At 45.2% G+C, this 25,230-nt stretch overlaps 2 protein-coding genes across 2 annotated transcripts in view; one reads left to right on the forward strand and one right to left on the reverse strand.

The window, feature by feature from the left end:
- Positions 1-643: 643 nt before the first annotated feature.
- Positions 644-10,287, forward strand: cyp19a1b (cytochrome P450, family 19, subfamily A, polypeptide 1b; the record flags this gene model as incomplete). The annotated part of the gene is made up of 8 exons (XM_080545238.1): positions 644-789; positions 3,198-3,352; positions 3,502-3,678; positions 7,485-7,599; positions 7,698-7,812; positions 7,940-8,102; positions 9,639-9,880; positions 10,042-10,287. Exons 2-8 carry the CDS (start codon positions 3,280-3,282, stop codon positions 10,285-10,287), a joined length of 1,131 nt encoding a protein of 376 aa, XP_080401364.1. The 5' UTR covers positions 644-789; positions 3,198-3,279.
- Positions 10,288-13,813: 3,526 nt separating this feature from the next.
- The window catches only part of ap4e1 (adaptor related protein complex 4 subunit epsilon 1), a gene marked incomplete at both ends in the record, with an annotated part of 13,234 nt that continues 1,817 nt past the window's right edge, over positions 13,814-25,230 (reverse strand). Inside the window, 18 exons of the mRNA XM_080545239.1 lie at positions 13,814-13,974; positions 15,609-15,772; positions 16,151-16,347; positions 16,605-17,435; positions 18,100-18,349; positions 19,035-19,173; positions 19,327-19,438; positions 20,541-20,843; positions 21,857-21,975; positions 22,077-22,178; positions 22,370-22,535; positions 23,017-23,126; positions 23,331-23,453; positions 23,570-23,643; positions 23,786-23,952; positions 24,371-24,530; positions 24,734-24,855; positions 24,947-25,020. Coding sequence (XP_080401365.1) covers positions 13,814-13,974; positions 15,609-15,772; positions 16,151-16,347; positions 16,605-17,435; positions 18,100-18,349; positions 19,035-19,173; positions 19,327-19,438; positions 20,541-20,843; positions 21,857-21,975; positions 22,077-22,178; positions 22,370-22,535; positions 23,017-23,126; positions 23,331-23,453; positions 23,570-23,643; positions 23,786-23,952; positions 24,371-24,530; positions 24,734-24,855; positions 24,947-25,020 — 3,374 coding nt within the window. The remainder of the gene's footprint in view (positions 13,975-15,608; positions 15,773-16,150; positions 16,348-16,604; positions 17,436-18,099; positions 18,350-19,034; positions 19,174-19,326; positions 19,439-20,540; positions 20,844-21,856; positions 21,976-22,076; positions 22,179-22,369; positions 22,536-23,016; positions 23,127-23,330; positions 23,454-23,569; positions 23,644-23,785; positions 23,953-24,370; positions 24,531-24,733; positions 24,856-24,946; positions 25,021-25,230) is intronic.

A 25,230-nucleotide genomic window follows, 5' to 3' on the forward strand; every position in this document is an offset into this window, starting at 1 on the left:
GTTGAGGAGGGTCCTGACGGAGACGCTGCCTCCAGAGCTTCTAAACATGACAGGCTCGGTAGTGGAGACGGCGTGCGGCGCTACAGCACTGCTGCTCCTCCTGCTCTGCCTCCTCTTCCTCCTAGCCTGGACGCCCAGGGGGACGTCTGCCGTACCAGGTGAGACACAACCCCAGGCTCAGCCGGATCAACGCTATGCAATTGACACACATTCATTTTTTTTGTTGATAATGCTAAAATAGTCATCAATAAGTGGTACACCTTTAGAGAGACTATATTCAAAATAATGAGTCTAATGTTTCTAACGTAGAGTTCCTGTAGATTCACAACTTCAAAAAAGAGCATGTTATTATTAATAATAATAATAATACTAATATCTTAGATTTGTATAGCGCCTTTCTCAAACCCAAGGACGCTTAACAGAATTCATAGACAGACAGTCAGACAGACAGAACAGAAAAACAAAGCAAAAGAAACAAAGACAGCGAGAGTGACAAACTAGACTAGGAGGCCAAAGGCCTTAGAGAACAGGTGGGTTTTGAGGGCTGATTTAAAAGTGTCCAGGGTAGGTATGTTGAGTCGTTACTGAGGAGCAAAAACATAAATAGTGTCTCCTGTGTGTCTCCATGTCTCTGTCAGGTCCCTACTTCTGCGCCGGTCTGGGTCCCATTCTGTCCTACTCCAGGTTCATCTGGACAGGGATCGGGACGGCCTGCAACTACTACAACAAGAAGTATGGAAGCGTCGTCCGGGTCTGGATCAACGGAGAGGAGACACTCATTCTAAGCAAGCAAGTTCTGCTGAACATTTTTAGATATAGAGGGCCCTATTATGCACTTCATCAATAAGACGAGGCGGTAGATCTAAACTTAAGACGTGGAGGTGTGGTCAAGGCCACTTTGCTATTATGCGTGCTGTAGTGGGCGCCTAAAACCCGGCGCTAAGCAAAGAAATTAGTCATGGGTGTGTTTTGGGCGTCTTCTCAATCAACCCAATCAGCGTGCCAGGTGCCATTCCCTTTAAGAACCGGCTGCGTTGAGTCATTAGCGCTATGCTATTATGGAAGTCCTAAGAAGGAGGTCAGCGCGCTTCTCTGCCTCTCCCTTCTGAAATAAAGCATTTATACTGTGACCGTAATTGACGTCTTGCCGTGGAGCCACGTGCGTGTTCATGTGTGCCCACATGCATGCGCAAACCGCGGAGGCGCGCTCGTGTTTCAAAACGTGCATGAAGTCTAAACTTAAGAACTTTTCAAACCACTTCTTAGCGATAGGAGCAAAGTCAGATCGCATAATAGCAGGGGCGCCTAGTGCGCTTCATTAACATATGAACACTCCCACAATGAGCAATATATGCACGGGAGTTTTACGTCTTATGTGTGGGCGCCTATCGACACCTGCATAATAGCAGTAGCGCGTATGAAGCGCATAATAAGGGTGGCGGTAGGTCTTAACCTGGCGGTGCGTCTTAATTAACACTTAAGACGGCAAGTTAAGAAGTGCATAATAGGGCCCATAGTATGTTACGGTACATGTGGGAAAACTAGGGTTAGGGTTAGGTGCTAGTAGGGCTGTTACGATTATTCGACGTCATCGACGTCATCGACTACGTCAATACGTCGGTTGCCGTAAAATGCGTCGGTTAGTCGTAAAAAACAACATGGCTGCGACCAGTGCAAACACAGAGGAAGAGCCGGCGGCTAAAAGACTTCGCCCACGATCGTCCAAAGTATGGGAGTACTTTACAAAAAAAGAAACCAATGGCAATGTGGTGGTCTGTAAACTGTGCAAAAATGAATTGTCCTATCACAGCAGTACGACCTCAATGAACGAGCACTTGAAGCGAAAGCATCCTGGAGCGCTTTGTGAAGACAGCCGCAAGCTAGCACCGTAAGTCAGCGTTGTATTTCTGTTCACTTTTCCGGCCGTGTATCAGTGAAAAATGGATAGCTACTAGCTAATGTCACACAAGCAATGTAGCTCACCACAGTTTGTATGTCTTGTCTTCTGGTGTTAGTAACGTTAGCTATGTAGCTGGCTAGCTACGGTAGCCTTACTAGCCTATTGTTATTGTGGTGCTCGCACCTACTGTACGTTATCTAGCTCGTAGCTCGCATGCTACGTTAGCATCAATTTAGCTATTCATAACATAGCATAACATAACACGGTTCCCCTCCCTGGCTATGCTGGCCAAGTCCTACCTGTCTGTCCCTGCAACGTCCACTCCGTCTGAAAGGCTCTTTTCAGCTGCTGGGAACATCGTTTAAAAAAAAAGAGCAAGCCTGACCTCTAAGCATGTGGACATGCTCACATTCCTCCACAGTAATGCCTAAGGTGGAGGGGGGAGAAGGGAGAGAGGGGAGGGGGAGAGCAGAGAGAGGGGGAGAATGTTATGTTTGTTATTGAGATTGTTATTGTTAAAGATTGTTACTGAGAGGTATACAGTATTCCGGTTAGAATTTTACTTTTTTACAGAATTTACTGCATTACTTGCACTTTTCCTTTTACTTGAAGTTAACTTTTATATTTTATAATATTATATTTTATGTTGAGATTGTTATTGTTAAAGATTGTTACTGAGAGTATACGGTATTCCGGTTAGAATTTTACTTTTTTACAGAATTTACTGCATTCCTTGCACTTTTCCTTTTACTTGAAGTTAACTTTTATATTTTATAATATTATATTTTATGTTGGACTGTAAGAAAGAGAGGATCTTTTTTGTTGTGTGGAATATTGCCCTGCAGTGCAAGAATAATTGAATAAAATACTGAAATGTTGATAAGAGAAGTTTTTGACATTTATTTGGGGAAAATTAAGTGATACATTAACCGAACAGCAAAAAAATAATCGTTAGACTAATCGTTAAATTAGTCGCTAGACTAACCGAATAATCGACAAAATATTCGTTAGATTAATCGTTAGAAAAATAGTCGTTTGGGACAGCCCTAGGTGCTAGGGTGCTAGGGTTAAGGTTAGGGGTAGGGTTAGGGTTAGGGTTAGGGTTAGGGTTAGGGTTAGGATTAGGGTTAGGGTTAGACATGCCAGCATGTACCAAGTCGACGTAGCACCTAACCCTAACCCTAGTTTTCCCACATGTACCGTATTCCCACATGTACCGTAACATACATTCAACTTATTTAGTCCTGGTCTATTGCCTGAGTGGGGAATGTGTTACATGTTAAGAAGTGTTTCGCAGGTCGACTGCTGTTTATCACGTCCTGAGGAGTTCCCAGTACACCGCCAGGTTTGGCAGCAGACAAGGCCTGCAGTGTGTGGGCATGTACGGGAAGGGCATCATCTTTAACAGTGACATCCCGCTTTGGAAAAAAAACAGGGCCTATTTTTCAAAAGGTATACATCCCTACACCTTTCTATATATATAAATAAATAAATAAATAAAAAATGATAATGCTTAATGTGACTAGTGTGTGATTAGTGAGAGCTGAGGTAGTGGGAGCTGAGCTATCGAAGTAGAGCTGAGGTAGTGTCTGGTGTGTCAGCCCTGACAGGCCCCACCCTGCAGGGAACGGTGGAGGTGTGTGCCAGCGCCACGGACAAACACCTGGACCGCCTGCAGGAGATGACCGACGTCTCAGGGCACGTGGACGCCCTCAACCTGCTGAGGTGCATCGTGGTGGACGTCTCCAACAGACTCTTCCTCAGGGTGCCTCTGAACGGTCAGTAGGGGTCAGTAGGGGTCAGTAGGGGTCAGTAGTGGTCAGTAGTGGTCAGTAGTGGTCAGTAGTGGTCAGTAGGGGTCAGTAGTGGTCAGTAGTGGTCAGTAGGGGTCAGTAGTGGTCATTAGGGGTCAGTAGGGGTCATAAGGGGTCAGTAGTGGTCAGTAGGGGTCAGTAGGGGTCAGTAGTGGTCAGTAGTGGTCAGTAGTGGTCAGTAGGGGTCAGTAGTGGTCAGTAGTGGTCAGTAGGGGTCAGTAGTGGACAGTAGGGGTCAGTAGGGGTCAGTAGTGGTCAGTAGGGGTCAGTAGTGGTCAGTAGTGGTCAGTAGGGGTCAGTGGTGGTCAGTAGGGGTCAGTAGGGGTCAGTAGGGGTCAGTAGTGGTCAGTAGTGGTCAGTAGTGGTCAGTAGGGGTCAGTAGGGGTCAGTAGTGGTCAGTAGGGGTCAGTAGGGGTCAGTAGGGGTCAGTAGGGGTCAGTAGTGGTCAGTAGGGGTCAGTAGGGGTCAGTAGTGGTCAGTAGGGGTCAGTAGGAGTCAGTAGGGGTCAGTAGGGGTCAGTAGGGGTCAGTAGGGGTCAGTAGTGGTCAGTAGGGGTCAGTAGTGGTCAGTAGGGGTCAGTAGGGGTCAGTAGGGGTCAGTAGGGGTCAGTAGTGGTCAGTAGGGGTCAGTAGTGGTCAGTAGTGGTCAGTAGGGGTCAGTAGTGGTCAGTAGGGGTCAGTAGTGGTCAGTAGGGGTCAGTAGTGGTCAGTAGGGGTCAGTAGTGGTCAGTAGGGGTCAGTAGTGGTCAGTAGTAGGGATGCTCCGATCTGGATTTTTGGGGCCGATACCGATCACCGATTTTTTTCCTCAAGATCAACCGATACCGATACCGATTTTTTAAAAAATACATAACTGTAGGCCTACTGACTGGATAGCCTACATATTTTTTGCTTTTTAGACAAAAGTTTTGATCCATTAGGCACCAAGCAAACGCAGACCCATTTTTATGGCATAGTAAAGGTCTGGCCTATCACCCAGTTAGGGCCTGAAGCCCAAGTCAGTCGATATGGCTGTATAAAAGACATCATAAACGTGGCCTTCGTGGTTTACATACTGTTACGTCCTCCTATGTTTTCTGTTCAGTTATCTGTCTTCCCCAGGAAAAGAAAAAAAAAAAAAAACGTTTTTTGCGATCGGCCATTTTTGCCGATCACCGATCGAGTCATTTGGAGTGAAATCGGCCGATTTAAATCGGTGGCCGATAAATCGGGGCATCCCTAGTCAGTAGTGGTCAGTAGGGGTCAGTAGTGGTCAGTAGGGGTCAGTAGGGGTCAGTAGTGGTCAGTAGTGGTCAGTAGGGGTCAGTAGTGGTCAGTAGTGGTCAGTAGGGGTCAGTAGTGGTCAGTAGGGGTCAGTAGTGGTCAGTAGGGGTCAGTAGGGGTCAGTAGTGGTCAGTAGTGGTCAGTAGGGGTCAGTAGGGGTCAGTAGTGGTCAGTAGGGGTCAGTAGTGGTCAGTAGGGGTCAGTAGGGGTCAGTAGTGGTCAGTAGGGGTCAGTAGTGGTCAGTAGGGGTCAGTAGGGGTCAGTAGTGGTCAGTAGGGGTCAGTAGTGGTCAGTAGGGGTCAGTAGTGGTCAGTAGGGGTCAGTAGTGGTCAGTAGTGGTCAGTAGTGGTCAGTAGGGGTCAGTAGTGGTCAGTAGTGGTCAGTAGCGCTGCTCACACATCATCATCATCATCTCATACTGTTCTCATACAGAGACTTGGCCTCCATGAATAGAAAGACCATTGAAAAACGGACAATGCATAGTCATTGGCTAATGATCAGTACCACCACCCATAACTTAACATAATGCACTAACAAGATTTTCCAGCACACAGATTTGATACCTGCCATAGTGCTGTATGTTGGTCTACTGTACTTCAAACAACAGGTTGCTTAGGATTCAAAGATTCTCTCTGACAGCCTAATTGATACTCTAGAGCAGAGGTTCCCAAAGTGGGTCCGGGGGTGCCGCCAAATCTGCTCGTAAAAAAAATAAAAAAAATAAATAAATGAAAAAAGTATAATATACAATTATAATAATAATACATGAATAAACGTTTGTTTATTACATGTGCAATGGAGTTCATAAGCAAATAAAATATATATTTCTCAGATTTGAAAGATATTAATTTACTAACTAGGCCTACTAGTTACTAACTAACTACTCCTCACTGAAGTCTTGGACCAAGCGGTGAAAATTGTTAATTATGTAAAATCACGCCCGCTGAAGTCACGGCTGTTCAGCACATTGTGCAATGAGATGGGGTCCGAGCATGAGGGGCTCTTATTACACACAGAGGTCCGCTGGCTGTCGCGGGGCAAGGTGTTATCCCGTGTCTATGAGCTCCGAGATGAACTGATCACTTTTGTCAGTGAGCACGACTTGCCATACAAAGAACAATTGGAAGATGAATCGTGGTGGATTAAGCTCGCTTATCTGGCAGATATTTTCAGCCACCTTAATGACCTCAACATAAAAATGCAAGGGAAGGCTGAGAATATCTTGACAGCGACAGACAAACTGAACGGATTCCGATCCAAATTGAGACGGTGGCAAGATGGGGTGGCCAAGAAAAACATTGAAATGTTTACGTTGACGGCCAATGACGCAGCACACAAGTCAGCGTCTTTCTTGAATCTGATCGCTGCGCACCTACGTATGCTGGAGGAGAGATTTGAGTCCTATTTCCCTCCAATGAACGAAGACTTTGACTGGCTCCGGGATCCGTTCAACCCCCTCTCATCAGCATCAGCCGCTAGTTTGAGCAGCAAAGCTCAAGATGAACTGGCAGAGCTCATTATGGACCGCACACTGAAGCTCAAACATGGTGAGCTAGGTTTGGATAGGTTTTGACTGCTTGTGGGACATGAATATCCATCTCTCTCAGAGAGCGCCATCAAGGTGCTTTTACCCTTCCCAACCTCCTACTTGTGCGAGCTGGCTTTTTCTTCTCTAGCATACGTCAAGAACAAGACACGCACGCGACTGTCAGTGGAACAGGACCTGCGTGTCGCGCTGTCCACTATCTCTCCCCGCATAAAGAGACTCTGCTCCCAAAAGCAGGCGCATGTGTCCCACTAATGCGCACAACATATTTCTTTGTTTTGTATTTCTCTCAATTTTTACAATTCTGTCATGATTATTATTGTTAAATTATTATAGTTGTGAGTTACCCGTTTGGTTCAGAAGATGTGAAATAATAATCTCAGAATGAGCATTGAAATGAGAATTACATTTTAAGGCATTATTTTAAGCCCCCCAAAAAAGCATTGTTCCATTGATTGATTATACAGGCCTTTGATATTTTATTTGTGTGAAGAATTCCCTCTGAGTCTCTTCCCATATTGTACAATCCTTGAGGGCCACAATTTTATTTAATTTAGCGATAGTTTGACTGACCTATGCATTCTTGCCCATCCATTACAGTTCATTTATGACTTTTATTATCTTGTTAAAATTCATTGGGGCAAGGCAATACTTATGTATTATAAACACACATTTTCAAACCAATTCATCGTGTATTGTTTTTAGTTTAAGCTCCGAGGCATTTTTAAAATCTTCGTAGAGTTGGGGTGCCTTGGAGAAGGGGGAAAGCTTCAGGGGTGCCTTGGTTAAAAAAAGTTTGGGAACCTCTGCTCTAGAGTATGTTTTCACTAAAGATTGTGATTTATGGTTGTGATTTATGGTTAAGTTCCTTTTATTGCCACACAACACCTACAGTATAGACAGTATAGACAGTGCTTTTCCTTAACTTAGCTTTTGACTGTGTGCTGTTGTTTGTAATTCAGAGAAGGAGCTACTGTTGAAGATCCAGAACTACTTTGACGCCTGGCAGACACTTCTGATCAAGCCTGATATCTTCTTCAAGTTTGGGTGGATGTGCAGAAAGCACAAAACAGCAGCGTGAGTCCATCACACACTTTGTATTCACCAGGTATCAACACAGCTTCCCTATGCTTTATCCTAAGTCATGTAATGCATGTTCTACATCTCATTTAAAGCAAGGAGTTACAGGACGCAATGGAAAGCCTTATCGAGGCCAAACGGAAGTCGATTATCGAATCTGAGAAGCTGGATGACAATATTGACTTCACATCTGAACTCATCTTTGCCCAGGTCTGGTCTTGCTGATTAGTAACTATTAGTATACGAGTCACAGAATAATTCTTCTGATCTTGTAGTGAGTGGTATGTGTGTGTGTGTGTGTGTGTGTGTGTGTGTACCTTTGTTCGACCCCGTTCAGAACCACGGAGAGCTCTCAGCAGACGACGTCAGGCAGTGTGTGTTGGAGATGGTGATCGCGGCCCCGGACACGCTGTCCATCAGCCTGTTCTTCATGCTGCTGCTGCTGAAACAGAACCCAGAGGTGGAGCAGAAGATCGTGGAGGAGATCAACTCTCTCATAGGTGATTAATAATATGAATAATAATTCATTATATTTATATAGCGCTTTTCCGAGGCTCAAAGACGCTGACAATATGGGAAAAAACTGAAAACACAGAAACAACAAGCAACAGATAACATGAGCACGTAGAAGACAGAGTTAACGAACGGGGAACACAGTAACGCAGCAATGTCCAGGGGGGGAGGGGGGTGGTGGCAGGGTTAGGGGAGATGGTTAGGGGTAGGGGAGGTTGTATGCATGTCCGGGGGGGAAGGGGGGGTGGCAGGGTTAGGGGAGATGGTTGGGGATAGGGGAGGTTGTATGCATTTCCAGGGGGGGAGGAGGGGTGGCAGGGTTAGGGGAGATGGTTGGGGGTAGGGGAGGTTGTATGCATGTCCAGGGGGGGAGGGGGGTGGCAGGGTTAGGGGAGAGGGTTGGGGGTAGCTGAGGTTGTATGCATGTCCAGGGGGGGAGGGGGGTGGCAGGGTTAGGGGAGAGGGTTAGGGGTAGGGGAGGTTGTATGCATGTCCAGGGGGGGAGGGGGGGTGGCAGGGTTAGGGGAGATGGTTAGGGGTAGGGGAGGTTGTATGCATGTCCGGGGGGGAAGGGGGGGTGGCAGGGTTAGGGGTGATGGTTGGGGGTAGGGGAGGTTGTATGCATGTCCAGGGGGGGAGGGGGGTGGCAGGGTTAGGGGAGAGGGTTAGGGGTAGGGGAGGTTGTATGCATGTCCAGGGGGGGAGGGGGGGTGGCAGGGTTAGGGGAGATGGTTAGGGGTAGGGGAGGTTGTATGCATGTCCGGGGGGGAAGGGGGGGTGGCAGGGTTAGGGGAGATGGTTGGGGGTAGGGGAGGTTGTATGCATGTCCAGGGGGGGAGGGGGGGTGGCAGGGTTAGGGGAGATGGTTGGGGGTAGGGGAGGTTGTATGCATGTCCAGGGGGGGAGGGGGGGTGGCAGGGTTAGGGGAGATGGTTAGGGGTAGGGGAGGTTGTATGCATGTCCGGGGGGGAAGGGGGGGTGGCAGGGTTAGGGGAGATGGTTGGGGGTAGGGGAGGTTGTATGCATGTCCAGGGGGGGAGGGGGTTGGCAGGGTTAGGGGAGATGGTTAGGGGTAGGGGAGGTTGTATGCATGTCCGGGGGGGAAGGGGGGGTGGCAGGGTTAGGGGAGATGGTTGGGGGTAGGGGAGGTTGTATGCATGTCCAGGGGGGGAGGGGGGGTGGCAGGGTTAGGGGAGATGGTTAGGGGTAGGGGAGGTTGTATGCATGTCCAGGGGGGGGAGGGGGGGTGGCAGGGTTAGGGGAGATGGTTGGGGGTAGGGGAGGTTGTATTCAAGGGAGAACAGGTAGGTTTTGAGGTGGGATTTAAAAGTGGGGAGTGAGGGTGAGTCTCTGAGTGGTTGGGGGAGAGAGTTCCAGAGGCGGGGTGCAGCTCACACAACCTATCAGGAAAAAAGGGGGTTGGAATCAGTTTGATTGACAATGCGTTGGAATATGTCACTAGAAGCTATGGAACGATGGCTATCACGATATACTCACAAACTCGTTAACCCTTTCCTTCACAGGTGAGAAGGATGTTCAAACAGTTGATTTTCAGAACTTCACCGTGCTCGAGAGCTTCATCAACGAGTCCATGAGGTTCCATCCCGTGGTCGACTTCACCATGAGACAAGCTCTGGAGGACGATAACATCGACGGCCTCAAGATCACCAAGGGAACCAACATCATACTCAACATCGGTCTGATGCATAAAACGGAATTCTTCACCAAACCTAATGAATTCAGCTTGGAAAACTTTGATAAAACTGTAAGTAGAGATGATTATGATCAGTTATTATCTAGTGCGAATTTCACTGTGAATGTGTGAATGTGTGTGTGTGTGTGTGTGTGTGCATGCGTGCGTGCGTGTGTGTCTAGACCAGACCCAGCTCATGGCTCACCTCCTCTCTCTCTCTCTCTCTCTGGCAGGTGCCAAGTCGTTTCTTCCAGCCTTTCGGTTGTGGCCCTCGTGCCTGCGTGGGCAAGCACATCGCCATGGTGATGATGAAGGCCATCCTGGTGACCTTGCTGTCCCGGTACACGGTGTGTCCTCGCCACGGCTGTAACCTGAGCAGCATCCGGCAGACCAACAACCTGTCCCAGCAGCCAGTAGAGGACGACCACAACCTGACCATGCGCTTCATCCCCAGACTCGCCACAGCCACGGCAAACTGACCACACCACCAGCAACCACGCCCTTTCAATCCAGCCTTAGATCGTTAGGAACCCTTCCTCAAAAGGGATTGGAAGAGAAGATTCGGGTTCCTCCCCTTAGATATTCTCCTCCAATGGTGTTTGAGAAGAGTAGAGGACAGAGGGAGGAGAGGAGGCAAGGAATGGAGTTTGTAACCATGGAGAAAGGGCCAGAGATTAACACCAGTCAAGAGATTAATCCTCTGTACTGATAATCTTGTTTTACTGATATGAACTGGTCAAATGTAATGTAGGAGTGGTGGGATAGAGTTCCTTGCTAATTTATTGTCAAGTACTGGATATTAACAATGTTGTTTTGTTTTGTTTACTACAGTGGACTAATTGTTTGAATCATGTGCACAAATAACATTTTTTACATGATAAAACACAATTTTGTGTCCAATTAGAAAGATTGTTCAACAGTAGTGTGTCGTTACAATACCACAATAAACAACTTGGTTCAATAGATCTACATTTACATAAATCTGCATTATTGTACTGTATGTCCAGGTGTTTTCTGAACTTCAAGTGTGTGGTGTTGTGTATGTACTGTACTGTACGTGTTGTGTTGTAGTGGTGCAGTAAATAAATAACAACCTGGGTAATTCATATTACATCATACATGTTAGATTTATTACAAGTAAGCAGAGCTGCAAGACAGGCACTCTAAAGTACACTCTAAAGTACACTCTAAAGCACTCTAAAGTACACTCTAAAGTACACTCTAAAGCACACTCTAAAGCACACTCTAAAGTACACTCTAAAGCACACTCTAAAGCACACTCTAAAGTACACTCTAAAGTACACTCTAAAGCACACTCTAAAGTACACTCTAAAGTACACTCTAAAGTACACTCTAAAGTACACTCTAAAGTACACTCTAAAGCACACTCTAAAGCACACTCTAAAGTACACTCTAAAGCGCACTCTAAAGCACACTCTAAAGTACACTCTAAAGCACACTGCTCGTCTGTACCACAGGCACACATGAGCATGCCTGACCCTGGCATCAGAACATAAGGCGTTTGGTCATCTGTTAGAATGTAAATACAGTGAGTTAAACTTCAGATTCAAACATGCTCCGTATCCAGCACTATCCAGACAAAGACAAATGAAAAGGCAAAACCTCCCTCTGAACATAAAGTTAAATAGTGATAAAACTAGACCTCCCTTATAATGACACTGTGAATCTGGGAAACACAAAGTCCATAAAGCGCCAGCATTATCTTTACTTCACAATGAAATAAACATATAAAACATGTATTCTATAAGAATATATCCAATAAATAAGTTGGAAATACTGCATTCATATAAAAATATAATAATTGAAGACTCACCTAAGATCCACCTCTTCTTATGAATGAATAGGCTACAGAACCAAATGCATAGATAGATAATCTAATTACAATAAATGCAGCCTTCGGCAAAAAAAACGTAACATGCGGGACACCTAATCTTTAAGAATGATTTGGAAGACATAACTTTGTAGTGGAACATCTAAGCCATGACAATACCTTTTGTAACACTGTCAATTAGTACGGATATACAGAGGCTTACTTTTAGAGATCTGATGACGGGCATTTCCATAAGTGGAGGCTGGTGGAAGTAGAAATCGGGGGACAGGCTCATTGTAATGCATGGAATGGAATAGCGTATGTTATACAACAGTTAGTTCAGACTAAGTAATTTGATTGGACAAGAGGCATTCCATGAGTGCCGATATACAGTATAACAGCACTGGGACTTTTAACTACCGTATATGTATCACTCCGCCGCACAGGTGTTCTACTAAATGACCGTTAATTAGACTACATGTTTGTGTTCAGGTTACTAGGCAACAGTCCAGTTGAAGTTCAGTTGCGGAATTATTTTTTGTTGGAAAAATAAATGATTAAATAAACAAACAAACAAATCATAATCTGTTGTCGCTTATTACTGTTAACTAATAAATGGCGCTGTAGAACTGTTGTATAAAGCAATATCACAATTGAGGTCCCCCCCCCTCAAGACAATCACATACCTACGACCGAATCACAGCCGTGCTGATATTCAGTATAACAGCACTCCCTCTTGTGTGATATTGCTTAAGTATCAAACATTCCATTCCATGCATTACAATGAGCCTGCTTCTGATTTCTACCTCCACTAGCCTCCTCGGATGTCCATTCGACATCATAAACAAGTACACCAGTCAACCATATCAATAAGACTTTAGTGCATGTGAACACCCTAAACTGCTGCATTCAGAGGAAAACACAAGAAAGGGGACTCTCTCTCTCTCAGGGTTCCTACAAGTTTCAACAAGTCAAATTAAAGACCTTTTTAGACCTTTTTTATAGACCTGTTTGAATAGAATTTTAGACCTATTCGCGACGCCATGATAGCTTTTTGTCATCCTCGAAGTGATGAAATTAGGGATTTCACTGCCATACAGACAAAAAAGGAAGCGAATTGGAATTTGTTGGGTTCCAGCTTGATTAATTTCCGCGTAAATTGATGTGGTCGGACTGATTTCCTTGCAGGATCTCATTTTTAAGACCGAGCACCTAAATTTTAGGCCGAATAACTGCAATTTGGGGCCTTTTTAGGCCTTATAAATTGGGATGCTGGATTTTAGACTTAAAGGCTTTTTAAGACCAGCGTGGGAACCCTGCTCTCTGTGTATATGTGTGTGTGGACAAATGAGCAGAGGCAATTCACAAACTAGTTGTGCACCTCTCTGGAGACACATACGCTGTATAAACATACGCTGTATAAACATCCCTCCAGATATGTCTGAAGGAAGGAGAAGTTAGTGTTTTCTTAGCGAACACTGTCGTTGAGGAAGATACACACTTCCTCATACTTCACTTGCTTATCAAAGGCACCTTTTCTAAGCATATAAATAAAGACATGTCGATTCATTCATAACACAGTATCACTCCAACACAAACATCCAAAAAGGAATCCCGTGATTCGATACCGTCGCAGGCTTTGGTTTAGCGTCAGTGAGGATCACAAATGTCATGTCAGTTTCGCTACCGATTCCCTCAGTACGTTTCTCACAGAAATAGCTCATCTGAAAGAGTTATCTGTTAAAACCACCAGCATCCCTGCTCTCCACACGTCCTTGGCCACCCACTGCAGCTGCTGACTTCAAGTCAAATCTGACAGACCAAAAACAACTTCATCTGTAAGACATCGTGATTCAACACACACAAGTGTTAAAAATAAAATGTATAGCAATCGTGAAACAATAACATGTTTTCGCAAAAAAACAATAAATACAAACGCCACACGGAGATAGAACATGAATCTGACAAACACATAGAAAACAGTGTATTGTAAGGAGGAAGGACACACATCATCTTCTTTACAGCTGTACGTGTGTCCTGTCGTTGCAACCAGGCCCTCCGTTGTACAACACCTTCCTCTTCAGCAGCTCAGGGCAGCTGTCATCTCAGTGTGTGTGTGTGTGTGTGTGTGTGTGTGTGTGTGTGTGTGTTGTTCTGTACAGTGTGTGGGGGGTTCAGCGCTCCTGCAGGACCTTCTGACAGTGGTAGAGGAGGCAGTCGGGCAGCTCTGGGGCAGGCGAGCGCAGCCACACAGCCAGGGAGCCCTCGTGGACCCGGCAGTGCAGCAGACAGGGCTGGCCCTGGGGGAGGCGACACGCCACGATGCCCTCTGACCCTGAGGGACCACATCACATGACCAGCTTAATATAATATAATATACGCCATTTAGCTGACGCTTTTATCCAAAGCGACTTACATTGCAGCGAGTGCGTACATTTCAGTATATATGGTCCCAGCGGGAATCGAACCCACAACCTATGCGTTGTTAGCGCCATGCTCTACCAACTGAGCCACAGAGGACCATAATCATACGGAAGGCAAGGGGGAGAAGTCGTCCAGGAGAACATATGGACCTATCGCTAAGCCACGGCCCAAAATAGAAATGGTCCAATCATATCACTGCAAAAGTCACTACAGGCAGTAAACTCTGACTAATATCTGATGGTGAAAAGCTTCTAGAGGAAATATTCTCGTCATCTTTAAAAAAAAAAAAACAAGTCTATTACTTGCTGTGGTAAATCAGAAATCAGAAATTTGCCAACTCCCGCCATTGTAAGTCATTGAATTCAGTCATTGAATTCATTGTAAGTCATTGAAGTCATTGAATTCAGTCACGGTCGGGTCAGTCAGTCACTGTCAGTGAAGCGTTGTTTGTTTGTCCGGGTTTTCAAAGGGAGCGTGGCTTAGCGATAGGTCCATTCTATTTAAAATGATGCAGTGTACAAACATCTGATGACATCCCACTGTCGATACTAGATAACTGTATTCATGACCCAAACATCTATTTGAAGTGAGAAGTTATGACTTAGTTATGACGAAGTTATGTCAAATGCTGCAAAAGACAGGATATTAAAAATCACCACCACCACCCATAACTTCATCTATGCACTAACAAGGTTTTCCGGCACACAGCATTGACATCTGCTATAGTGCTGTAGGTCGCTCTACTGTACTTCAAACTGTTCATCACTGCACAGGCTGCTTAAGATTCTAAACGTCTAACACCGATCATCCACTATGGTGAGGTATAAGACAATAGGGCCGGTTTCACAGACCGACTTTACATTGAAAGTGTGACTTAGTCCAGCGGCCGGTTGCATAAAGATAGATTAAGCCTATGGTCTAAGCCTTAGACTAGTCTTATATTCTCAGGCTAGACCAGTCTAATTAAGACTGCCTGTTGCCTAAAAAATAAGACTGACTCATTTTAAGGTTAGAAAGTTAGCCACCTTCCCACCTGGCTAAGCTTGATTTAAGAGCTGTGTTGCTATGGGAACGAGTCAGGGCTAGTAACTAACACTGTAACTCCAGCGCAGTAAGCATACTTTTCTCCACATTATATTCCTCCAATATACATACGTTTTCAGCAGAAGAAAATGTTGTTTATCTCTCATATCTTCCGCCGCTAGGTGTAGAAGAAAATTCGTCCGCCATGTTTTTTTTTGTCTTATTTTACCTTGAATGCATTGCGTGACAGGCTATCTAAGTCACTCTTACTTTAGTCACTCATAGGCTAGCTTTATGCAACAGGAAAATGTTAGAGTCTATAGCAAGACTGACTTAGTGAGATCTAAGTCTAAGACTGGGTGTATCTTTATGCAACCGGCCCCTGGACTAGGCTTCATTCTTAGCCCATAGATTCTTTTGATCAACCTTTTGGTCTCAACACAACCTTCAGGTCTCTCAGTGCTGATAGGTAAATGATCCTAACTTAGACAAGGTGACCGTTAGAAGAGAAAGCATGTATACCGATGATGTCAACGATGTGGAGATTCAGTTTCACTTTCAGTGCGTTCAACGTGGCAGTGAGAGGGTCCTGGTCGTCAGCGGTGACCAGCTGCAGGTTCTGCTTGGTGTCGTTAGAGAGGGACAACCACAGGCTCCCGTACTCCGCTGTGGTCATAGTCAACGGCCTGCAGAGACACAGGGAGGACAGGATAGGTTAGTTACTGTGGTGGAGTGAGTTAGTGGGTATCTGATTGGGCTAACCTGTTAACACATAATCAGCCATGAGGGGTCATTGGAAGCAGGCTAATTTACAAGCGGCCAACTAGTGGTCGTTGTGTGTAAATAGCAGGTTAGCATTCTAAAAGAGGCGGCTCTTTTAGTAGGTTTAGTAGGCTGTTCTAGTGTTAAGATTGTACTGAACCTCTCTATGTGAAATCATTCTCTTTGTTTTTGTTGTTTAAGCGGATTGAATATTGCAAAGTTTGCACGAAATGTGTTTTATGAATAAAGTTTGGTTGATTGGCTGATTGATTGACTGCGAGCGACAGCTGTCAGTGCTGTACCTGAGGAAGTCAGCCAGGGAGAGTTTCTGGGTGAACTGCAGCGTCTGGGGCTCCCCTTGTAGCAGCAGCTGGTACGACACCACCCCTGCCACCTCCACCTGGGTGGAGGGTCTCCTCATCACCAGAGAGTACTGGCACACCGTCACACTGCGACCCCTCACCTCCTCTAACCCCCTGGTGTCTGAGACGCAGGAGATCTGAGGAGAAACAGAGAAACAAGCCGTGAGAGTCAGCTCCATTTCAAGTGACGAGACAAGGTAATACAGCATTCACTTCCTGTCTGAAAACATAATAATAATAATACTACATTAGACTTATATAGCGCTTTTCTAGACACTCAAAGACACTTTACAAACTGAAAAGATTGAGTAGTAATAATAAAAAGAAACAAAAAAAGAAATAAAAGAAAGTATAGGGGTCTAATTAAGGGCCAGTTAATAAATAATTAACATACTTCCAGTTCTCTAGACGTCAGCTGCAGTGACACGTGTCGGGCGGCTGAGTCGGTGGCGTTGGCGATGAAGACGACCAGCACCACGGCGTCCTCCTTCTGTACACAGCTGGCTGAGAGAGCCAGGCTTCTGTTAGAGCAGAGGGGGGCGAGGTCGGAGTGGGCCAGGCCAGACAGCTCTGCAGGCAGGTGGGAGTCCAGAGACACGTCTGTGGGTCTGTCTGTGGGTCTGTCTGTGGGTCTGTCTAGGGGTCTGTCTGTGGGCCTGTCTAGGGGTCTGTCTAGGGGTCTGTCTATGGATCTGTCTAGGGGTCTGTCTGTGGGTCTGTCTGTGGATCTGTCTGTGGGTCCGTCTGTGGATCTGTCTAGGGGTCTGTCTAGGGGTCTGTCTAGGGGTCTGTCTAGGGGTCTGTCTGTGGGTCTGTCTGTGGGTCTGTCTATGGGTCTGTCTAGGGGTCTGTCTAGGGGTCTGTCTACAGGTCTGTCTGTGTGTGTGTGTGCAGGCGGCTCCCCCGCCACCACCATGCCGTTCTCTCTGATCAGAGACAGACGACCTCCCGCCTCTCCTGCCTCTCCTGCCGCCTCCCCCTCTGCATGGCAGGTGCCGTTGGTAGTGGCGGGGTCCTGCGTGTGTTGACAAGTCTGTTTAGCCGCGGTGACCCCCCCCCCCGAGGGCAGAGTGGGGGAGTCCAGCAGGTCGTTACACAGCAGGCTGTCCACGGCGCCGCGAGACGAGTGGGAGGAGTCAGAGGAGCGCTCGCTGGCGCCCGATGATGACCCGTGTCCCCGGGGTCTCCTTCTGAACCTCTGGGGCGCCGGCTCCGCTTTCCCCATCTAGACGAGGCGACGGTTTCAGTTGTTAGAGAAGACCGAGGCGTATTCATTTGTATTTCAATGGCACGGTGTACTCACTTGTTTTACCAGGGTTCCCACACCTTCTGAAACATCACATTCAAGCACATTTCAAGGACTTTCAAGACTCAATTCCCTCAAATTCAAGGACCCAACACAGCATAGTTTGAGACAGAACTAGATGAGAATTTATATAATAGGAACTATCCGCTCACAGACAACAATTAAAAAGAGAGGCTTGAATGTGTGAACACTAGATGGTCTCTTGCTTTCTCGACCACAGCACAGCAAAACTATAGATTGTCAAATATGTGTAAAGTTAAGCAATACAGAGACTTATTTACTAGTTGACGAGCTAAGTAAAAATTTATATTTTTTTAGAGAGAGAGCACTTTCAATGACCCATGTCTACTTTCAAAAACCTTTAAGACCTTGATTTTTTTTTCAAATTCACAAACTTTCAAGGATTTCAAGGACCCGTGGGAACCCTGTTTTAACTCCATGCATATGAGCTAAAGGGTTTCACAGACAGGGCTTAAGACTAATCCAGGACTAAATCACAATTTCAATGTAAAATCTCCATTGAAGATGGTTTTTAGTCTAGGATTAGGCTTAAGTGAAGCCAGCCCATAGAATGTGATCTTACCAGACAGACAGAGTTCTGGGCCCCCAGGCCAACGAACAGTGATAAGGCCAGCTGTTGCTTCTCCTGGTCAGGCTCAGGGGTGGGGGTGGGTGTCGGGGTCTGGGGACTCTCAGCGCCGCCCTGCTGGCTGGGGGACAGGAGAGGACTGGGCACCTCCACCTGAGCAGTTTCCTCCACAGCTTCCCTCAGGACCAGGTAACCTTCCCTCCCCCACACCCGCTTCACTCCGTCCAGCTTCAGGGTAGCAGAGCTGAAACAACACTGGGACGTCAACCTGGGTCTTCTGGGACAGGATTTCTAAACTTTTAATCTGGATCAGAATGATTCATTTTTGCTATCCAGGATCAGATGGAGCCAGCTGATCTCCCATATCGTCACCTTCTTAAAATAATGGCTTAAGTCATATTTGAATTGACTGAAATCTAGAATATATGATATTTAGGCAAAAACAACATTTTCCTCAAAAGTGACTTATGCCACTATTTTAAGAAGGTGATGATATACTACTCAAAATGTACTAGATAGATCTTATCCTGAATAGCAAAAGATAAACAGTCTAATTCTGATTGAGCTTAAACGTTTTGATATACTGTGATAATTACTGAATATCAATTAAATAAAAAATCAACAACCAACAAATAAGTAGCACAGAAAACAATAATCAATCTCTAATTGGTCAACGAAATCTAAACCTTATGGAAGGGAGACGCGACGGTAGTTATTCCACACACACACAGTTTTTTTAATTTTACTTATTTTCCCCCCCATAAACAACAACAACAACAACAACAAGAAAAACAGTTTCAGTCACTCTCCCCACCCCAACCCCCCCGCCCACCCAGGAGACCCCTGACCCTGGTGACTATGAGCAGACAGCCTCACATAGAACAGCCAAATAACAGTCTCCTCCCCCATCCATGACAGGATCAACATACCCTCCTTTCTGGGAGAGCTCCATGCTGTTCCCTGACAGGCCGGAGCTGATGGACAACAGTGTGGGAGACTGTCTGTCTGTGATACTGCAGGAGGACAGACTGCCAGGCATGGACAGACCGTAGGGAGCCAGGCTCAGAGCTGAGGAACACAACAGCATCAGGATCATCAAATAGCACAGCGATTTACTGTACGATCATGGCAAAATCAGCAATAATCAGCAATAATAGACCAGGACGAGGCGAACAGAGGAGGCGGTTGTACTGGGAGGATCTGTAGGAGGAGCTCCCTCACCTTTCTCCTGGGCCAGCTCCTCTTGTCTCTGATGAGGAGGCTTGTAGGGAGCCGCCCCCGCAGCCAACGCCTCCGACACGAAGCCGTCCAGGAAAGACAGGGAGGAGTCCACCTGAGCAACGACGCAACACAACACACGTCATTCGTCAGAATAACAGTCAGGGTTCCCACACCTTCCGAAACATCAAATTCAAGCACCTTTCAAGGACTTTCAAGACTCAATTCCCTCAAATTCAAGGACCCAACACGGCATAGTTTGAGACAGAACTAGTTGACGAGCTAAGTAATTTTTGATTTATTTATTTTTTTAAATTGAGAGAGAGAGGGAGAGAGGGGAATTCAAACACTTGACCCATGTCTATTTTCAAAAACCTTTAAGACCTTGAAAATTCCACAAACTTTCAAGGATTTCAAGGGCCCGTGGGAACCCTGAACAGTATTTACTGGAAAGAAAAATATTTGATAGTTCTATACGTTAAAGACATATGTTATGATATGGAGGGTTGGATGGGAGGGGAGGGGGTGAATTGGAAAGGTAAGAACTATAGCATAGAAAACCATTATGTACAGGGTTCCCACATCTTCTGAAACATCAAATTCAAGCACCTTTCAAGGACTTTCAAGACTCAATTCCCTCACATTCAAGGACCCAACACGGCATAGTTTGAGACAGACATAGATGAGAATTTATATAAGGAACTATCCGCCCACAGACAGATTGTGTATATATGTGTAAAAGTTAAGTTACAGAGACTTATTTACTAGTTGACGAGCTATGTATTACTGGAAAGAAAAGGCCCGCCACAGGCTCAGTTTCTTCCCCTAAACCGCCAGGCTGCTAAATGACTCTGGCTTCCAACTCCCCCCCGCCCCCAAGTCTGCTCAGGACTGAATATGCACTGGACCCATTGAAAAACTCTGCACTGCACTTTATATATATATATATATATATATATATATATATATATATATATATATCACTATCCAATGCACTGTTGTCTATCCTGTTTTGTCCTGTTTTTTGCATTTGTTTTGTTCATGTATACATGTGAAAAAAGCATAAACGCAGAGTCTACTGTAACGTCAAAGCAAATTCCTATATGTGTATGCATAATGGCAATAAACGTTATCTGAATCTGAGAAGTAAAAATAAGTATGAGCAGGTTGAGTGTCGGCCAGTAGATGGCGCTGTGCGGTGCTGTGACGTGCTGTACCTCCAGAGGCTCCAGGCTGCCCTCTGGTGGCAGCACCCTGGCCCGCTGCTCTGCGTCCTGGCTGAGGTGCTGCAGCTCCTGGGCCTTCTGCCTCAGCACCGTGTCCAGAGAGGCGCTGTACCGCTCACACACCTCCCGGGCCACGGACACGCACTCGGCGCCCACACACAGCTTGGTCATGGCTGCCAGGACCCAGGTCTTCGTCTCGCTGGTGGTGTGCCGCTGGTCCAGGAGCCTGGCCAGGAGCCTCATGACTCTGACTGGCTCAAGGCCCTCTCTGAGGGGCAGGTACTCACCAAGCACCTGGGGGTGGGAGAGGAGGAAAGAACTCAATAACTAAATAACTCAATAAACCCTAACTTCTTGTTCCTTTCTCTGGCACTTGTTCTTATCAAAGGTTATACTGAGAGTGACTGATGTGTAGTTGATTCACTTGCTTAAGACACATGTACTTATTGTAAGTCTCTTTGGATTAAAGCGTCTGCTAAATTACTATTCAGGGTTCCCACACCTTCTGAAACATCAAATTCAAGCACCTTTCAAGGACTTTCAAGACTCAATTCCCTCGAATTCAAGGACCCAACACGGCATTATTTGAGACAGAACTAGTTGACGAGCTAAGAAGCTTTGAATATATATCTTTTTTTAAATAGAGAGAGGGAGAGGGGAATTCAAGCCCTTTCAATGACCCATGTCTATTTTCAAAAAAGTTTAAGACCTTGATTTCTTTTTCTCAAATTCACAAACTTTCAAGGATTTCAAGGACCCGTGGGAACCCCGACCATTACAACTACTATTCAAATGTAGAGGAGGGAAAGAGATTTCTTCTTCATTCAATAATGAAGGATCTGAAACTCCATCCTGTCTTTATATCAGTCACACGTGTCCTCAGTGGAAACACAATCAGATTAGATTAGATTCAACTTTAATGTCGTTGCAGAGTACAAGTACTAGACAACGGAATGCATGAACACAATGAACTTGTGTTAACACTAGAACAGCCGTGAGTAAAGACAAATGTTATATCTTTGCTAAACTTTCAGGACCCTCCTTTCATGACTTTTCCTAGATATGTGTTTTCCCACCCCAGTATCCTTACATTTCCAAAATCACATCAGGCTAAGCTAGTATGAAGCTATTTTTCTTTTTTTCTGTGTAGGAAGCAGGTTAATTTACAAGCGGCCGACTAGTGGTCGTTGTGTGTAAATAGCAGCTTGAGCATTGTAAAAGAGGAGGTCATTTGACTTTTCGTGAGGTAAAAAAGGCACGGCTGTTCTAGTGTTAAGAGCACACAGGACACAGGAAGTGTTTCTCACCCAGCTGATGACCTGTAGGAAGCGTTGAGGCAGCTTGGCTGGCTCCCCTTGTAGCAGGGCCACGTACGAGTCCACAGCAAACAGCCTGAGCTGCCTGTCCTCCTCCACACTGTCGAACCCTGGGCCAGAGGACACAAACAACCCCCAGACCGTCATATGGATGTACTTTTCGACCAATGCTGTAGGTCAAAGGTCAGGTTCTGCGTGTGCTCGGTCTTACCCTGTGACAGGAGTCTGAGGAAGTTGTTTGGGATGTCCGGCTGCATTAAGTCTCCTCCCAGAGAGAGCACTGCATTCATGGTCTCGATGAACCATCCGTTGTCTGGGGAATATGTATGGTGGTGTATAGGAACTGCAGCTTGTGCCATGAATGGAACATTAACAGCATGTACAAATACAAGACATATACAACCATTATCAGAACCACACAACTGCAATTACCATAAAACATATGGTACCATATCACAAAAGTGTTTTGTTGAAATACAGCAAACACAGTATGACATGCAGCACCAATGGTCGAAATCGTTAAAGGATATTTTTCGGCCAGTTCTGCTACTTTCCCAGCCAGATCGACGGTACTGTAGTCGTCATTACTAAGCCGAAGGAACTCCAGCATCTTCTCCACGATGACGGTGACATTCTGGCCGTTGGTGATCCGGAACAGTAACTCTAGAGTCTATAATAATAATAATAATCATAATAATCATAATATTACATTAGACTTATATAGTGCTTTTCTAGACACTCAAAGACGCTTTACAAACTGAAAAGATCAAGTAGTAATAGTAAAAACAAACAAAAAATAAATAAAATAAAGTATAGGGGTCTAATTAATTTTTAGATTACTAAATCTAAATCTAAGTGTCTTTGTAGGACAATCTACTCTGAATACTGCAATTACACCTAGATTTCGGGTGGAGAAGCGGCGAACAAGCAACGCCAGCGTCCTCTCTCGACCGGCATTTTTGGAAAAGTGATCATATCATACCTATCATATCTATACATCATATCATATTATCATTTTTAGATGACTAAATCTAAATCTAGGTGTCTTTGTAGGACAATCTACTCTGTATACTGCAATTACACATAGATCTCGGGCTGAAATGGTGTATCAAAAGGACAACAAATGCCAAACCTGATTGACCATGTCTTACCTCACGTTTAATGATGAGGTCAGAGTGATCCAGGCACTCTATGATGGTCATCTGGTGCTGCAAGGCCAGGTTAGCGTCCTGCTGGACCACATAGGTCAGCGCCTTTAATCCTGAAACCACATGCATCACATTTACATTTTTGGCATTATCAGACTCCTTATTCCAAAGTGACTTTTGCTTACATTTGACTAAGTAAGTGAATCATCTATCCACCAGTAGTAGTACCTACTGAACCAACAGGAGTGCCCCCTATCGAGTATCGGTTTTATTATGAAGGAATCATCATATCAAATCTATTTTAGCCCAGTACTTACCCAGATATTTGAGGTTTATCTTTGGTGATAGAACAAAGTTCCCGATGCATTTCGCAGCCCTCTCCAGAAGCTCGGACTTGGGATGAATCGTGTAGATGGCCTTCACACACTCATATAATATTGCTGGGAATTTAGAAAAAAGTAGATTTGAAACAGAAGGCATGGGGGTGCAGGGTTGGCTGATTTGTGCTGCAGATCTGTGCTGACAAAACATGGTGTAGACAGTATGATCACCGTACCATAAGTGATGTTGTGGTTCATCTCCGCCCTCCGTAAAGACTCATCCAGCACCTCATACATCATCTCACTTGTGCTGTGGACAAGGGAACATCTTCGATTATTATCTTGTGGGAAGACACATTTGAGACAACACCCCAAAACACTCTTAGCTATGAAATGGATTGGCTGTTGCTATGGAGATTGGCTATGAATGGGTGGATAGCTGGATACTATACCTCTGGTCATCTTTCCCTAGGAGAGACAGTATGTTGAGCAGCTTGATCTGCAGCCAGGGAGCAGGGACACTGTGGTAGTTGAAGTCCATGGGGAGTTTTCCTCCCACCACCTGCTTCAGTATGGTCACAAAGCTGCCAGTCAGGTCCTTGTAGCTGTCTGGGCTCTGCTGTAAGATTCACAAACAGAAAGATGGCCATCATTAATTGGATATGCATTAGCTATTACAGTGTTGGCATTTTAGGTTTGTAAGACTTGACAAAGGCTACGGCCAAAACCGTTGTCAATTAAAATACACTTTTGCACCTGGAACTAGAGTGTGCGGCTTCTACTTCATTCTATGGTATTTTAGGTTTCACATATTGATATTGTTGTTTTGTGGTAACCAGAGGTAACACAATTCGAGGCGAGAGAGATGTCGGCCATGTTGTCTGTTTTGAAAAGCCATCAGGTAGGCGCATGTATACAGTGTGTTAACCCTTAACCACCCACCCAATCTCAGTGCACTGTATACTACATGTGACATGTACTAAACTGTACGTCAGTTGTACATTAAAGCAATGAATGTACTGATGGACATGAGGAACCTTGATCATCTGTAAGTAGATGTGGAGAGAGGCGGTCATGACTCCAGGGTCCTTGTCACAGAGAGCCTTCCGGAACTTGTTATGGATGTGTTGGACCTGGTTCGGTGCAATCAGGTAGAATTTGTACAGTGCAAGGACTGCTTTCCGACGTATGATCTCCCTGTAAATGAGGTAGAGGAAAGGGTGTTTTATATATCATAAAAAAGTATAAAAACAACAACATATGACTAAGCCAATAATGTACAGTATGTCTATGCAAAATGTAAACACTTGGGGGCATAATTGTTTCAAATAATGAACTGAATTTCCTTTCATGAAATTGATCCGAACAATAAGGCAAAAGATCAGTGTTAAAACACTTACTTCGGGTGTGTGAGTTTTTCCTCCACTAGTGGAAGAATTGCAGGTATCATATCTTTGGGAAACATCTGACTGACAACAGTTAAAGCCATGCACACCTCGATAAGATTCGTACTCTGAAGATCCTGAAAAAAACAAAACACATCTTTGAGCATCCAACATCTCTATGTTTAAAACTCAAGACAAAAAATTAGAATTTGAAGGTTGAAAAAGTACCTTCAATACAGTGTTGACAAGCAGAAGCAGTAGCTCATGGCTTTCATTTAGAAACAGGGATACTGCAAGATAACCTGAAAACAGAGAGAATCACCAGTAAGGATAGATCATTCAACACTATGATTCATCATGGAGATTATGACCAAATACCGCCTGATTATGTGAGAAGATAGGATCAGATAACATCTTTTAAAGGCAGTCCCACTCATATTTTTCATTTTATTAGACAGATGTAGTGAAGACAGACAGGAAAGTAAGGAGAAGAAGGGAGAGAGAGGGCATGT

This window comes from Nansenia antarctica (genome assembly GCF_963989245.1).
Source record: "Nansenia antarctica genome assembly, chromosome: 14".
Classification (NCBI taxonomy): domain Eukaryota; kingdom Metazoa; phylum Chordata; class Actinopteri; order Argentiniformes; family Microstomatidae; genus Nansenia; species Nansenia antarctica.